The sequence below is a fragment of the Rhinatrema bivittatum genome, chromosome 3 (assembly GCF_901001135.1).
Source record: "Rhinatrema bivittatum chromosome 3, aRhiBiv1.1, whole genome shotgun sequence".
NCBI lineage: Eukaryota > Metazoa > Chordata > Amphibia > Gymnophiona > Rhinatrematidae > Rhinatrema > Rhinatrema bivittatum.
The window spans coordinates 447,677,025-447,694,553 of NC_042617.1; the positions used below are offsets into that span (position 1 = coordinate 447,677,025).

The 17,529-nt window shown below is 43.8% G+C and overlaps 1 protein-coding gene across 3 annotated transcripts in view; it reads left to right on the forward strand.

The window, feature by feature from the left end:
- The first annotated feature begins 1,619 nt into the window (after nucleotides 1–1,619).
- Nucleotides 1,620–17,529, forward strand: part of GRHL1 (grainyhead like transcription factor 1) — a 188,159-nt gene continuing 172,249 nt past the window's right edge. Inside the window, exons 1-3 of one of the 3 annotated variants that reach the window (XM_029595854.1) lie at nucleotides 1,620–1,749; nucleotides 10,349–10,535; nucleotides 14,082–14,152. In XM_029595854.1, coding sequence (XP_029451714.1) covers nucleotides 1,730–1,749; nucleotides 10,349–10,535; nucleotides 14,082–14,152 — 278 coding nt within the window. In that variant the 5' untranslated portion in view covers nucleotides 1,620–1,729. Of the gene's footprint in view, nucleotides 1,750–1,771; nucleotides 1,900–10,348; nucleotides 10,536–14,081; nucleotides 14,153–17,529 lie in introns of those variants that run through there. The other 2 variants (XM_029595855.1, XM_029595857.1) reach the window with 2 other exon arrangements.

Genomic DNA, 17,529 nt, shown 5'->3' on the forward strand with positions numbered 1-17,529 from the left:
CTTCGGCTGCCGCAGGACGGGCTCCATGGCAGCCTGGGCTTTTTCTTCGGCTGCCTCAGGACGGGTTCCATGGCAGCCTGAGCTTTTTCTTCGACTGCCGCAGGACGGGCTCCATGGCAGCCTGGGCTTTTTCTTCGGCTGCCTCCAGATGGGTTCCATGGCAGCCTGGGCTTTTTCTTCGACTGCCGCAGGATGGGCTCCATGTCAGCCTGGGCTTTTTCTTCGGCTGCCACAGGACGGGCTCCATGGCAGCCTGGGCTTTTTCTTCGGCTGCTGCAGGATGGGATCCATGGCAGCCTGGGCTTTTTCTTCACCTGCTGCAGGACAGGCTCTGCAGCAGCCCAGTCAATCCTGTTTTTGAAGGATCGTGGTCTTGCCTCTCGAGCCACTTCCTTCTCCTTGGCTGTCAGCACCTGATCATGTCATTCAGGTGCCAGCAGCCAAGAAGGAGGAAGAGGTCCAAGGTAATGCAAGGCTGCAATCCTCAGATTCTTTAGGGGCGGGGAGGGTAAGTGAGAGGATCATGGCAGTGCCGGGGGGAGGGGGTGCTGGAAAAGACATACATTTCTGTCCCACCTGCCACCAATGACGTTTCTGGCTAAAATTTTGAGAGGTCATGGTCCCTGCGGTGCCCTACTCCCTGTTCCAACACTATTCTTTTTGGAACCAGACCACTGCATCAAATGACCTTATGATCAGGATAATCAAAGGAAACTTTTAAACAATCCAGATACTTTGGAACTGACAAAAAAGGACTCAACAGAGACCTAGGCTGGTTTACTTTCACTTCTGATCACCCAACAAATCTCCCGCTCCCCTTCTTCTTCATTATCAGTGGAAAGCCTTTTATATTTCATTTATGGCAGTCACACTACTCCGTATTTCCTGGTAATGTCTTCTTTTGCTCATTTGAATTCTGGCCTGGAGAAGAGAATATTAACTTTCGAAAGCTAGTCAAGAAATATCTTAAGGTAGTCCAATTAAAAGGCATCCCCTTATCTATATATACATATTTTTTTTTTTTTGTTTTTATTTGTTGATGTTGACTTTTTTATTTCTAGTAGAAGGAGCAGGATTAATGGGGGATCAGAGGAATGGAGGAGTGAGTCTGATTGCCACTAACAGCAAGATCAAAGTCAGGATCACAAGGGGACTGGGTGAGGGGGAAAGGTGAGAGTCTGGTTATCAGAGTCAGTGGGGGATCGGGTGAGGGAAAAGGTTGGGAGCCTGGCTGTCAGTAGCAGCAGCATTATGATCAATGGGGGATCAGATTAGGGGAGCGGTGGGTGTGTAGATTGGACGGCACCAGAATAAGGAGCAGGAATATTGGGGGATCAGGAAAGGGGAGTGGTAGGTACTGGGCGTCTGGATGGCATCAGTATCCAAGTTTTTTCACTAAGCTGTCCCACAGCCTCCTTCTGTTTCCAGGAAACTGGATCCTATTTGGAACGCGACGAAGTTCTCTCACCCGGCCCCCGCGTGCTGTCCAATGAGGACGCGCTGCCGTAACCCCAGTCCGCCAGCGCCCCGCCCCCCGGGGCCCGTCGCCGGCGAATCGTAGGCGTTCATGCGGCAAAACCGGCCTCTCAACCAGTGCCTACCTCAAAAAGCGAGAAAAGCCGACAAAACCCGTTCCTGCCGGGACTGCTCGTGCGCGCGCTGTCCTGCCGGCCCGGACGGATCGGATTGACTGTCCCAACTAGAAAGTCCAGTTGGCGCGCGGGCAGACATGACCCAGGAGTACGACAAGTGAGTGCGAGCGCGAGAGCGGCGCGTGCCGGGGCTCGCCGTGCTGCTGCTGTTCAGCCGGTGCCTCGTCCTCGCGGTCACTCGCAGCTCAGCTGGTGCGGCGCGAGGTGGGCGCGCGGAGACTGCCCCGATGTTCGCATGGTAGGCGAGGTACCTGCGTGCATCCCTATGTGTGCACTTCTGTGTATGTGAGCGGGTGGCTATGTATATATGTGTAGTGTTTGTATATATATATATTTTTTCATACGTATGTCAATATGTGTTCCTGTATGCATATGTCACCAGACTTGTCCTTGCTTGCTGTCCCCGGGCGGAGGAGCGGCGCTTGCCTTCTCTCCCTTTCTCAGTGGCCCGGGCAGCGGGGTCGAGCTGGCTCCGATGATCTCTTTTTTTTTCCCCTCTCCCTTGGCGCTTCCTCGCTCTCTCTCTCTGCTGCCCGCTCCAGTCCTTTATGCTGACAGCCGGTGGCCGTCGTCCTGCCAGGTGCTGGGAGAATGTGACAGGGCCAGTGTGTGGCGGGGAGGGGGTAAGCCCGCTCTCTATGTGGTCCTCGCGCTGCCCTTGTCGGTGCAGTACCGGAGGCTGCGCTCACGCTTAGGCAGCTGTGCCGGCAGGTGGTCGGAGGTCCTGTGCCAGTCTGTAGAGAGAGGTTTGCCCTTTCTCTGTGACTCTTGCCCGTCCCTTCAGCCCTCCGCTCTTTTCTGTTGTAACTGCCCGCGCTCCGTGGCGGCGAGAGGGACCGACAGAGAGGGAGGTCCGTGTGTGTGTGCTCGAGCTCTTCTGCCCTCCTAGTCTGTCAGGACACGGGCCGAGCCGGGTCTGAATGCTGAGTGAAGCCGGAGACGCCTGGTTAGCGCTTCCTGACACCGGCCTGGCTGCGCCCGAGTGATGCAAGCGATGCGCCGGGGCTCGGGCAGCGGCGCATCCTCAGGCACAGGTGGCAGGTGCGGCATCGCCCTAGGAGGGCCTGGAGCAGCCCGATTACAAGTTCGGCTGCAGCAGGGCACTAATAGCAGCGAGAGAGAGAGAGAGAGAGTGTGTGTGCTGTGTGTGTGTGTGTTTCAACAATGTGGACTTTATGTGAGGGATCAGATTTTTTTTTTAACAGAAAAATATTACCGAAAAGTAATGTATCTGCAGCTATATAAGAAACCTCCCTGATATTCAGATAGGAGAGTACATTAAGTAGATGATGGTAAATAAAGTCCGATTGGTCCATCCAAGCTGCTAGGCTGCAAAGGATATTTCGGAGCTCCAAACAATAAAAGCATAACTGCTTCTAGATTATAGCTTCTTATCCAAGTCAGTTTGTTGTCTTGCTCTTTGGATTTTTCTACTATTAAACTTTGTAATAATCGGACTTTTCCTTTAGTCTCTCCCCCCCCCCCCCATACCAAAACGACATCCTTTCACCTTTTGTTTCGAAGAATGTAAACTGTTGTGATTCCTGTACTATTATGTGTCTATAGAATAATGTAGGCTTGCCATGCTTTTCTTGAATGTTAAACTAATCTAGAAAAACTGTGATTAAACTATTTAGATTTTAAGAAAAAGCTAATTAATAAGGACATAGAACAGAGATGCCGATACCCTGTTTGAGCATAGTTCCTTTAGGAATTCTTTGTATATTTAAATTCAGGGTGTTTGATTGTTAAACAATCACAAGGTGAATATTATGTACTGAATATTGACTGTTTGTAGTTAGGAATGTAAACATATGTAAGTGAATAGGGATTTTAAATTTCATTTAGCTCTCAGCCTTCCTTGTCTGCACACACATGAGCCACACTGCATACTGTATTTAGAAATCTGTCAACCTTTTAAGTGAATAAATAGTTTCAAATTAAAAAAACCCCACTGAGACCCACTAACCAAAATTTTCAGTAGGTAACATTAGAATTTGTGAATAAAGTGTTTTGTTTTTTCTAAAACTACCTGTAGTTGTACACACCTTTCCTCACCCAGAAATTTAGGAAGGTTTGCTTAATATTCATTTTAGACAAGATGAAGTTTAAAAGTCATCATTGTAAAAATCGTCTTAAGAGTGACATTACTAAATTTCATTTAATTTGAACCAGAAATGCACACATTTTTACTGGCTAGGTAACATCCTTAAAAGACTCTATAGTTCTCTTCTGGAATTGAATCTCTGCCAAAATCTACACTTTGTTCATAGTTCTCAGAGATAATTCAGGCTCCACTAGCCTCTTTAAAGAAGGCAGATTGCCTGGGGGCATTTGTGCATTTTAAGTGGGTGTGTTGCAATGGAAGGGAGTCTCACAAACACCTGTAGTTTTTAACCTTTTCCTGGATCAGTCTGGTGTGTTTGCTTACTTTCTGCAGTGTCCCATTTAGACATTTCCTTAGATTCTCCATGAAGTGCATATAGTGATTTTTGTCATTTTTATTAGTATGCATTCCCAAATAGCATCTAAGAAGGAAGGGAGGATAGCTGAATATTCATTTGAACTATTTGTTTGTATGTGTGTAACAAACACAATATAAACACCTGCTATAGGACTCAGTTAAGCTTTTATTTTATTACTTATAGGAGGCAATTTTCAAAATTGTGTAGGCAGCTGCAAAGTTCATGGGTTCTTTTCCCCACAGATTTTGCACCAGTTCTCAAAGCAATGTAATTTCCCTTTGAAAATTTTCCAGGTTAAAAGTATCCATGCCGAGATGGGTCAGGGAGGGCAATTTTTAAAAAGCATTTTACCTGATCAGTTCTTTTCTTATTTTTCACTTTGGTTATCAGTCTGAAACATGGTACAGTACCTCTCAATTTTACATAAGTTGTAATGTACATTTTCTTCTTTTCTTTTGTGTATTATGACAGCTCACACAGTTCTTCATTAATTTTGCACTGAATGTTTATAGGCATGGGGATGTGCCTTGGATCTGTGTTTTTATTAACTCTTTGCAATCATTCAAAAAACATTTTTTAAAAATGAAACAATTGTTATTGATATGTGTTTTGCAACATATATGTATACACTGAAAAAGTTGAAAATATAATATCAAAGTTAACTCTGTCTTCTATTATGCATCTGAGCAATTAGATATTCCTTAACTAAAATTTACCTTATTAAAAGTAGATTTGGTTCACTGAAAATGTTATTTCAAAATGGATGTCACAGCTTTGGTTCCATACTATGACACAATGAAGTGTTGTGAAATAAATCATTACAGATTTTCCTGAGTACTTGCAGGATGAGCATTCTGCTTGTACCAGAAAACAGCAGCGCCTTATTGATATATTGTCCCTTTGGGCCACATTCCTTAAATACACTAGTACTTAAATGCAGGCTTTTATGATGTTAAAATATACCACAAAGATTGAGCAAGGCTTTTTTTTAAGATACAGTAAAATTTAGGAAAAGTGAGTTTATAGCTAAGTAGCAAGAAGATAAATCTATTTACAAACTTTTAAAGGTCAGCCCCGAATCTATTTGCATAATACATTATCATCTTAATTACATAAGAACATAAGAAATTGCCATACTGGGTCAGACCAAGGGTCCATCAAGCCCAGCATCCTGTTTCCAACAGAGGCCAAAACCAGGCCACAAGAACCTGGCAATTACCCAAATACTAAGAAGATCCCATGCTACTGATGCAATTAATAGCAGTGGTTATTCCCTAAGTAAAATTGATTAATAGCCATTAATGGACTTCTCCTCCAAGAACTTATCCAAAACTTTTTTGAACCCAGCTACACTAACTGCACTAACCACATCCTCTGGCATACTACATAGATGAACCTCAGTATACCTTTATAAATATGCCAGGTTGTTCTCTTAACATCAGTAACATCTGGGATTGGGCAGAGCATTCTCTAAATTTGTCAGGTGAAACTAAGCACTTGCCCATGCTTTAATCACCACACTGACTCAAATGCATATGTTCAAAAGCCGACTGCTCTGTAGGAGATCTGAGTTTGATTTCCAAACCCAGTTTCTGCTGCTCCAACTAGTTAGGGATGCTGGAGAGGCAGCATGTAGAAGAGCACCTTGGTGAGGGGACTCCTAGCCATTGCACAACAGCAACACCTCCTGCCCATGTAGGTGTGCGTATTAGGAGCCACAGTCTGTGCCCTCTGGCCAAAGATGGTCATTGTAATACCTTAGCTAGACAGGAGGGAGTTTATGAATAGGATAAGGACAACCAGTTGGTAGCATATGAAGGGCATATGGTGCCTTAGTCCTAATAGTGGCCAGTTCTGATTGAACTGGAAGCACAAAATGACAGGAGGAAACTGCCAGGCAAAAATAATAATAAAATAATTAATAGAGAATAGTCAATGTTAGAGATATATTTATTCAGCTGCTATAAGGGTATAACTCATGTAATAGGGATGTGAATCGTTTTTTGACGATTTAAAATATCGTCCGATATATTTTAAATCGTCAAAAATCGTTAGGGCCACGATACAATACCAATTCCCCCGATTTATCGTCAAAAAATCGTAAATCGGGGGAAGGGGGAGGGCAGGAAAACCGGCACACTAAAACACCCTAAAACCCACCCCCGACCCTTTAAATTAAATCCCCCACCCTCCCGAACCCCCCCCAAATGCCTTAAATTACCTGAGGGTCCAGCGGCACACTAAAACACGGCACACTAAAACCCCCTAAAACCCACCCGGCCCTTTAAATTAAATCCCCCCCCCCCCAATGCCTTAAATTACCTGGGGGTCCGTAGCCTTAAATTACCTCCGTAGCGGCGGTCCGTAGCTAAATCGGGGGAAGGGAGAGAGCAGGAAAAGTGGCACACTAAATCGTGTAGTCTTCAGCCGGCGCCATTTTGCAAAATGGCCGCCGCAAAATGGCGACGGCCATAGACCAAAATGATTCGACGCAGGAGGTCGTTCCGGACCCCCGCTGGACTTTTGGCAAGTCTTGTGGGGGTCAGGAGGCCCCCCCAAGCTGGCCAAAAGTTCCTGGGGGTCCAGCGGGGGTCCGTGAGCGATTTCCTGCCGCGAATCGTTTTCCGTACGGAAAATGGCGCCGGCAGGAGATCGACTGCAGGAGGTCGTTCAGCTGGGGTCCGGAACCCTCGCTGAACGACCTCCTGCAGTCGATCTCCTGCCGGCGCCATTTTCCGTATGGAAAACGATTCGCGGCAGGAAATCGCTCACGGACCCCCGCTGGACCCCCAGGAACTTTTGGCCAGCTTGGGGGGGCCTCCTGACCCCCACAAGACTTGCCAAAAGTCCAGCGGGGGTCCGGAACGACCTCCTGCATCGAATCGTTTTGGTCTATGGCCGCCGCCATTTTGCGGCGGCCATTTTGCAAAATGGCGCCGGCTGAAGACTACACGATTTAGTGTGCCGCTTTTCCTGCTCTCTCCCTTCCCCCGATTTAGCTACGGACCGCCGCTACGGAGGTAATTTAAGGCTACGGACCCCCAGGTAATTTAAGGCATTTGGGGGGGGGTTCGGGAGGGTGGGGGATTTAATTTAAAGGGTCGGGGTGGGTTTTAGTGTGCCGTGTTTTAGTGTGCCGCTGGACCCCCAGGTAATTTAAGGCATTTGGGGGGGGTTCGGGAGGGTGGGGGATTTAATTTTAAGGGTCGGGGTGGGTTTTAGGGGGTTTTAGTGTGCCGGCTCACGATTTTAACGATTTTCACGATACTTTACACACCCAAACGGCAACAATACGATTCCCTCCCCCTCCCAGCCGAAATCGATCGTTAAGACGATCGAGGACACGATTCACATCTCTAGTAAACAACATTTATAGTATGATAAATGCTGTTTATCATGTGATATACCCATATCACATGTTTTCTTCAAAAATCTACCCCTATTGAAATTAGCTGCTTTGCATACATTTGAATACATAAAATGTACTGATGCCTGTATAGCAGCTAATGCATAGGTAATCCTATGCTAATAAAATAACACAGCTTGCCAAAAAGAAAGGAAGCTATGTTATTTTAACGCAAATCGAGGAAGTATAGATATTTCCTGTGGGAGCGTCAGGATGCTAGTGCATGTCCTGATGCTCATGTGGCAAAATATTAAGGGCCATGCAGCCTGAAAAACAACCTGCCCAGTGTTTAAAAATGCCCCTTGCGGGTCTTGGTAGACCCACCACCTGCCACCCACTGCTTGTCAAAGCCACCCAGTGGCCCAAAAGTATTAAAAAAAAAAAAAAAAAGTAAAAAATAATCACACAATGATGCTCCGCCCCTTCTCCAAACCCTTCCCCTTTGAATAAAATACTCCCCCCCCGTCAGTTCAACTCCTCCTCCTTAGAAAAAGATCCCTAGTGTTTAGTAGCCCTCCCCAACCCCCTTTCCTTGAAAATTGATCCTGGTGGTCTAGGGGAGCCTTGAACCCCCTTGCCCTCGGTCCCTCCAATGTACATTGCTGTGTACATCGAGTAGCACTATAAAAATGTTAAGTAGAAGTAGTAGTAGTAAGACATCCCTGGTGGTCCAGTGGCAGCCTGGAGTTCCCCCTAGCTCAGGCCGGTTGATGCCATTTTCCTACAGAGGCAAAGGCCAGTTGGCGCCGTTTTAGAACATGGTGTTGACTGGTCCACAGCTAGGAGGCACTCTGTGGGGGAGGTATGTTACATAATTAGGAGGGGGTGTTTTGAGGCATGTGGCCCTATAAGACAATGGCAGCCCCAGGCAAAGGAGGCCACCATTGCTTGTTTTTCTTCCACTTCCCATGATATTTTTCCAAGAGAAAAGAAATCGCAGGGATGCCACCATGATATTTTCTCATTGGAGGGGTGAAATATCACATGAATGCCCCTGCAATATTTTGCCCCTCCTGTAACAAAATATCCCGACTTGATAAATGACCCTTTTAGTTTGTGAAGGCTTAGATCAAAAGCCAAATATCTATTGATTACAGCTACAAAAAATGGATATCCAAAGTCTACATATTAAAAAAAAAAAAGTAGGAATTATATATATATATATATACATGCACACACACACACACACACACACACACACACACATACACAGTATATATAGTTTTTAACAAACTTAATGCCATCAAAATACTTAAAAAATAAAATTGCCAGGTTGATCCTTTTCCTTCAACTGGTGTTCCTGGATGATTATTGTCAAAGCAGCACCAGGTTGAGGAGAGACAGAAACCCCAACTGTCCCAGCAGCATGAATCCACAAGGGGCAGGATGATCTAGCCACAGCCCACTTTCTTCACCCTACAGAAAGTAACTAAGGATATAGTGTTGTGTTTAGTGTTGTGATGTGTATTTACCGGAACATCTGAGTGTGAATTTGTAACTGAAGCTGTATATGTGGTATTAGGGAGGGGTATGAGTGAATATTTGTGCAGGTGGTTGTATGCTGGACACATGAATATATACTATTTATGTGATTTATAGTAATGCTTCTAAGTGTTATGCATTGACACTATCGATGATTCATGCATACTAATGTAGCTAATATGCCTACAGTCTTGGGAATACATATTCACATGGATGTGTGCAATGTGTTTGAGAAAATGAGAGGTAGGCCTGCGGAAAAGATTTTGCATGCAGGTAAAAAGTAGTTGGCATGCAAGTGAAATTGTAGGAGGTGTGACTAAATAAGTTCAAAAGGGAGAGAAACTAAAGATATGAATGTGAGAAGACCTTGATTTAAATGAACATAGGAGAGATAGTATACATGGGTGGGGTGGGAAGTTTTTGCCAAGGAAGATTTTAGAAGGCAAACACCATAGCACCCAGTGGGAAAGGTTTACGCTGGCCCCTTTGAAAGTGATTTTTTTATGTGGAAATTTTAGTCAGTTTTTAAAATTGGGGGAAGTGCAAATATTGTAACGTACGCACGTGGCTGGACCCTGCGCGCGCTGCGCACATTTTCAGAAGGACCCAGCCACGCATGTTAAGTGACGATACACGCCCAATTTGCCGGGCCCTGAAAAGGGGGTGGGGCGGGGCGGAGGTCAGCCTGAACAAGGGCCATTAGCCGCTGTCATCCCAGGGAAGCGTGCGCCGGCCAATCTACTTCTGCTCCAGGGGAACAGTAAGTAGTGAGACAAACAAAATGTAAGTTTCTGGGATGGGTTAAGGGGGTGGGGAGGAGAAGGGAAGAGGGAGGGGGATAGGGAAGTTCCCTCCCAGTCCGCTGCTTAATTGGAGTGGACTGGGAGGGAACCGGGGAAGGCCTGATTTCGTCACCGCATGTAATTTACTAAAATTCCCCCCCCCCTGTGCGCGTCACCCGTACATGCGTGCACGGCTTTTAAAATCTAGTGCTCATGTGTGCGCGGCCTACGGATTATATAATAACAAAATTGGCCAAATTATATTGACGTTATTAATCTGAAGTTATTGTGTATCTAAAATGTAGTGCTTTTTGTTCCAGATTGAATATTGTACTTAGCTTGCAAATTTTGTTAAGATTTGTATTTGATGATATCTGCCTAAGATGTATTGACTTTCCAGAGCAACTGAAAAGATAATATTTGCACAACACAACCTGATAGATAAACTTTAGGTACCAGAAGTTTGTAGGAGAGAGCAGATGCAGTCTTTTACGTGTTTGTGTGTTAGGTTCAAAGCATTTCAATGCAAGACTTCATTCTTATTTCATTATTAATTTAAAGCAAAAGACCAGTGTTGGTTCTTCAGAATGAGGCGCATTACCCCCAGAGGCGTCCCTACACCAGTGAGGATGAAGCCTGGAAGTCTTTCCTTGAAAACCCTCTTACTGCAGCCACCAAAGCCATGATGAGCATCAATGGAGACGAAGACAGTGCCGCTGCCCTGGGACTGCTGTACGACTATTACAAGGTAGCTATGCACGTACAGGACTGTTGTAGGCATGTACACCCTCAGCAAACTAACAGTGCAAACAATAAACTTGCTTATGTTTTGGCCGTAAGATAATGAGCACTTTGTAGAGTGCGGCTCAAGTGAAAAAACAACTTGTAATCATAGTCAAGACGTGGTTAAAGAGTTTTATATCAAGCAGGAGGCAATTGGCACTCATGATTTTAAAAGAGGATGCATAGAAAAGAAATGTATTTAACTTTGATGCTGCCTATTTTTTTTTTTTTTAAATACTTGGAAGTAGTAAAAAATATTTTTAAACAATGGAGAACAAATCACGCCTATGCATAGATCTGGAGCACTTTACCATGTGGCTCTCTTTGTTGAAAAATGCCAAAAAAAAATGGCTTACAGTGCAAAAATGTATTGTTTCTACACTTTAAACCAGTATGATGGATTGCTGTTGTAAGCATATGTGAAGTCTATCTTGCACATCTTTGCATGGTTCACTGCATATCTTATTCATTCACCCATGTGTTAATGACAAGGATGCTTCTCAAAGTAGCTCTTTTCCACCTTTGTAAGCCAAATCTTTCCTATACTGGTCAGATGATAGGCAGCCTGTTCCCACTCTGCAAGGCATTACATCTTCACTGCCAGTGTTTATTTTTCTTATAGGCACAGCATTTTCCTCTTGCTCTTTTGGGCTTCCTGCTCAATCGGAGCTGAGTTCTATTGCTCTATGGTGCCATGATCCTTTCTTTGCAGCTACCTGGGTTTTTTGGTTTTTTTTAAATCTCCTTCCAGCTTTACCCCATCCATTGCTTTAACAGTCCTCGGGCAGCGGTCACAAACTGCGGCTCTCTCGGCAACCTTATAAGAGGGTATCTTCTGCCACAAAAATCTCTTGCCATACATGCTTCGCAAGTGCAAAATTTGTGGGGTAAAGAATGAACCAGGATTCCAAAATGAAATCTCAGTGCATATATACTCACAACAAATGATCCAAAACTGCTAGATACTTGAAAAATATCAATACATAGGAAAAAAATCTAGCACAAGTATGGGTGAAGATTGTGTGGAGGACTTCTGGGGAAAACCTCATATAGTGCCTTCATAGGGCTACAAGTGCCTATCGGGCTACTTTTGTTCCATCCCTACCAACATAGGTATTGGATGTATTATAATCATTGGTTACCCCAGAATTGTTGGTCAGGTATGTGCTGATACACACTACACTCGTTTTACCAAATTGAGCAGGTGTGTGCTGGTATACAAAACTTGTTTTACCAGATTTGTTGAATAATGCTCTCTGTTGTAACGCCAAGATCGTGGTTAGTAGAGACTTCGGGCTGTTAGTGTAACCATCCCGACACTGCAATGTTTCGAAAATGAATTCTTCGTCAGGGAATCACTTATACGCACATACTTCTCGGCAAAATGACAAAGTCATAAATACCTGCAACGATATCGCACAAGACAATCTTTAAGGTGATGTGACAACAGCTACCATGTATCTCAGTGCATATGGCAGCTGGCCTGCCCAGGCTCTGCCCTTTTCCCGACAGACTGGGAGATAAGTTTTTAAGGGGGGAGGGGGTTCTGAGAGTAAACACTCATTTGCCTGTGGAAATCCCTTTGAAAATAGCCTCCAAGGTGACCCTGGAATATATTTTACACATTATACAGTTGCTGAGGTTCCAGTACTAGGTTTATGATTTCTTGGTCAAATATACTAAAAGGGGTCAGCATTTTGTGGGTTGTAGCATATTTTTTTTTTTTTTTTTAGCAAAAATATTTATTTGCTTTGTCTTTCTTTTTGTATGCATGTTATCTACTGAACCATTCAATTCAGAGCAACCAAATTTTCAGGATAAGCATATTTGTATAAAAGCTAGAAACCAAAATGATGTTCTCCCATAAAGCTTATGGATCGAGCCCCAAATTGGAAAAAAAATGACACTTTCCCATTAAATATAAGGATCTAGCCCAGAACTGATGTTAGAAAAAAACACTTACACAAATTACTCTGCTATTCTTTTCTAACTTCCTGGGTTTTTTTTTTGGGGGGGGGGGGGAGGTGTTCATGTAAACCTAGGTCTTTCTTCTCTCACTCAATCCGAACATGAATTGGGGGAGAGGAAAAGTTTGGTTCTCATATTCCTGAAGAAGTGAATTAAAATAATTGGATGATCAGATTATGATTTGACCCCCTTTTCCCTTTCCTGCTATTTCACAAACTTGGGCCCCAATGTAATAATGTGCACGCAGCATTTTGTGTGCACATTGTTGTGTATACAACTTTTATTCCTGATTTAATACGTTTAGGGGCAGATTTTAAAAGATACTCGCGTGGCCTACATTTGTGCGCACTACCCGGTACACACAAATGTATGCCCGATTTTATAACATGCGCACAGTCGCATGCATGTTATAAAATCAGGGGTTGGTGCGCACAAGGGGGTGCACACTAGTGCACCTTGTGCATGCCAAGCCCTCGGGGAGACCAGCTGGCTTTCCCCGTTCCCTCCCCCCCCCACCTTCCCCTCCCTGTCCCGCCCCCAGCCCTAAAGAAAACCCCCCCGTACCTTTGTTTTAGAAGTTACGCGTGCCGGCACGCGATCCCCTGGCACAGCAGCAAATGGCCGCTGTGCCGGAGTCCTCGGCCACGCCTCCTGCCCTGCCCCCAGACCATCCGCTCCACCCCGTCCCGCCCCCCCGCCTGCCCTTTCAGAAAAGCCCCGGGACTTACATGCGTCCCGGGGCTTTACGCGCGTCGCCGGGCCTTTTGAAAATAGGCCCAGCATGCGTAACCCCCCTACGCGCGTAAATCCTCCTGGATTTACGCGCGTAGGGCTTTTAAAATCTGCCTCATAGTGCGCAAAAGGCATGCATACAAACTTGAGGAAAACTGTGTGCACGTTTAGTGCTCCTCCATGCAAATCCCGTGTTAATCAAGGCATTAGCTTATATTCCCCAATGCAGACAGGTGCATAGGCTTAGCTCATGTTTTCCTAATGCTGGAAATTTAATTCCTAGTCAGAAGTGGCAAAAAGTTTCTGGTGCTAGTGTTAGCCAAATGGGGCTGAACCTGGAGTTTGTGGTGTGGGACTCCTTTACTAGGGATTTATGTGCACACTGCAGAATTTATGCACATAGAATGTGCTTTGAGTATAGTTTGTGCATATAACACATGTTGCCTGTCCAGAAAATATGGTTTATGTGCCCTAAGCATTTCTTTGTGCATACATTTTCAGGTTAGTATATTTTTTAAACTCCCAATGTATTAGCTTACTACATTGGAAGTTTATTTTTTTAGTCTATGAGTAAAGTAAAAGTTATGTACCCTGAAGTTCAGCACATGTTTTATTACTCACATCTTATTATATCAGGGCTTGATGTCCTCTGCCAGATAAGAGGTCTGTATATGGAGCCTGTAATGTGTTTCTGTTTATTTCAGGAAGGAGAGGATTAATTGAAAATACAGAATGCCCAGTCTACGCAATTAGGAAATATTTGACATTTTAATTAGTTTGCACAACTAACTCAAGACCTGGTTTGTTCTAGGTTCCCCGAGACAGAAGAGCACCATCAGTGAAACCAGATGTTGACCACCCTGATCCAGAGCACAGCAAAAGGTACTGTTAAAGGTCTATTTACATAGTGGGTATAGTTGCTGTCTTTCTGTATAAATATTATCTCTTGAACTAAAGTGTTCAGATGTGTGTAAAAACCCCTGACTATATATAGGATTCCTGCGTGTTGAATGTACTATGTTCCACATTCTAACAGTGATAACAAGTGAAAACCTGTGAAAAATTCATGGAAAGGATCGCCGTGCTTTCCCACCTCTTTGGCAGCTTTTGCTGGCGCCTCCCACCTCTGCAGATCCCATGTCTTGCTTTTTCTATCACTCCTTCCCACACCTCGTATTCTTACTTTCTGATGGGACCCAGGATGTCATGTGTATCTCTTACCCCATTCCCAGCCCTCCTCCTGAATCACACCATGTCAGACATCCTTCTCCATGTCTCCCCTGTTCTGCTTCCCTTTTTCTTCTACTTAAGTCCTTCTTCATCTCCCTCTCTCTCACTACTCCTTTATATTTTTGTGACTCATCCCTCATTTTTTGGAGTCTTACTAAGTTGTGATATATTTTAAAGGGCTTACGAAATAGACGCTATATACACCATGCAGGACCCTTTATCAAGTTTGTCTTTATTGCTGCAAGAAAAAAAGCTTTTATATGTAGAGAATGCTATGAGGTGGGAATTCCTGTAATAAGTCATTGGAAGGTATCAAATGAAGACTAGATTAGCAGATGTATAGTCCCTGGAAATATTAGAAGTGTTTTGAAGAAGGCGTTAAGGTGACACCTCATTTTCTGCATGGCACAGTAAAAGCAGTTCAAATGTCCCAGTTGAAAGTTGTCAATCAAGAAATAACTTCGGTTATTGCATATCCTTGCTCCTTTTTGAAATTTGTATATTGGGCAGTCATTTACTATGTAGTCAGTGGTTTGATCTGTATGACCACATAAAAGCAGGGCTCCATTTATGAAGACTGTGGGTCACCCTGTCCTGGGTCATATGAATCTGGCTGAGTCAGCACCAGTGCTTTCTCAGCAGGTCAAGACTGGATCATTAATTAAACATTTTGTTATGGGGATCCTTGACCCATTTCTGTTTTCAGCGGTCTCTTGCATGTAGCAGTAAGCTCTTGGGCTGTTGAATAAAAAGGTTTCTGAGAGTGCAGCCTCTCCTGAAGTAGATTAGACAGGTCTTTATGCATTGGGAGGTCTAAGTTTCTTTGAATATTCTTGTATTCATTAGTACGGATGTGCTTTCATTTGATATGACACAGGCAATGTCTATGATACTGTTATGATTTGTTTCATTCGGTTTTTAAAAATAAATTGTTTTTTATTTTCTAATGTTTCTGTATTATTTGCCAAAATTAGAAATATGAACCACCCCACTTCCTCTGAAACGAGCCCTCATTGAAACAAAATTTGGGTGACATACATCCCCCAGCAAAAATGAAATGACACAAAACTATATTAGGCCGGCACACCCCTATTAATCAGTACAGTGCTCAAGATGAATATGGAAGTGGGTTGGTTCTATATTCATCATCATGGAGAGCTGAAGCAATGGTGCAGGTTTCAGAGTGCCAGTTACAACATACAATGCATTGTTCAAGACGACATTTAAGCACTTGGTATGGCTGCTGCTGCTGCTGCTGCTCCACACTGGTGCACAGTATTCTGCCATAGGTGACTCCTCATGAAAACTGAGAACAGAAAGTGTTAAAGGTTTCAGTAGTGCATCGTGAATCCAGTGTCTTGGTTCAATCCATTTTTAAAAAATCTAATAGATTAATATAAACTTTTCTATCGCTGGCCTGTTACTTTGAAATTTGTTACCAAACATGTTGAGAGCTGAACAAAGTCTCAACTATCGCAAGAAATTGAAGGCATTATTCTTCCTCACAGTCATTTGGAAATAGCTATAGCATGAAACTGTGATCTCTGAAGTTATCTGCTGAGCGGAATGTTTATTTCCATTTGGTGTTGTATTGGTGATAGTATTTATTTTAGTTGATCTATGTGTAAATTGCTGTGCAATGTGGTCTACACATTTAAAATAAATAAAATCAGCTCCTATGTCCTTAAAGTTGCCTTAAGGATTGACACAGATAGTTTAGAAACTGAGGGGGTAATTTTATGATGGTCTACATACTATTCAGTGTCTGTGAATGAATAAATAAAATAAAGGAATAAATATGTGCATAAGTTACACCACTTTTCAAAGGGAAAGTAAGTGCATAACTTCAATTTGCAAATTATCCGAACAAAACTACCCATATACCACTAACACCTGCTAATCATGGGTAAATTTTAAAAGTGTTGCTCGCATTTAAAGGCCCATATATGTGACTATTTGGGCCGCGCGTGAGCAACATATATTTTAAAAGCCGCAAATTACATGTACATAGGTGCGTGCATGAGCAAAAAAAAGAAGGGACAGAATTGGGGCATTCTGGGTTGGGGCCAAAATTTACACACGTAAATCTGCATTTTAAATCTGGTGGCCTTAGTGGGCTGTTAGCTGCACATGTTTACTTCTGCTCTTGAAGTGTAATCCTGCAAAAATCTCTGTTTAGGCCTAAAACGACTGTGTGAAGGGTCTGGGTCAACTGGAGGGAGTGCAGGCTGAAGAACCAGACGGGGCAGGATGACCTTGAGACAGACTGGGTAAACTGGTGGACTAATTGGGTAAAACTGGGAATGTTTTTCACGCAAGCATGTTTTAAAATATGCTTACCTTTGTGCATTAAAGCCGACAAAGTCCCAAGGAAGATTCGCGAGGTATGCTTATTCGAGTAACCGCTTAATACGTGCGGTAGGCGCATTTTAAATCAAACGCTTGCAACTGTGCGCACAATTTACAATTCCAGTGTATGTGTGCAGGCGCGCCCATGTGTGCGTGAATGGGCGCCTGTGCACTTGTTTTAAAGTTACCATCCCTGTGCATGGAATTTAGTTTTTGAGAAAACGTATGCACATAAAGATGAATTTTCGAAGTGTTGCGTGTGTAAAAAATCGGCACATGTGCATGCAAAAACCACATATTAATTAATGTAAGTGCAATTTTATAAATGTCAGACATACATGCTCAAATACTGGTATGTGAATAAGTTTGCTCCTATAAAAAAAAAGGGGGACAAGTCAGGGCGTTCTGGGGCGGGGCCAACACTTGGTGCGTAGGGGCAGTAACTGTAGAACAAATGCGCAGGCGCCCATTCACTTGTGTATCGGCACGCGAGCGCCCATATGCCAGAATTTGAAACCGTGCACGTAGATGCGCGTGTATGATTTTAAAATACACCTACTGCGTGTGTGTGCGTGCGTGAGCACTCCTAATTTTAAGCGACCATACGTCACGTGTCTTCGTTAGGGCTTTGTCAGCTTTAACGCGCACAGGTTTGCGGATTTTAAAACATGCTCACGTGA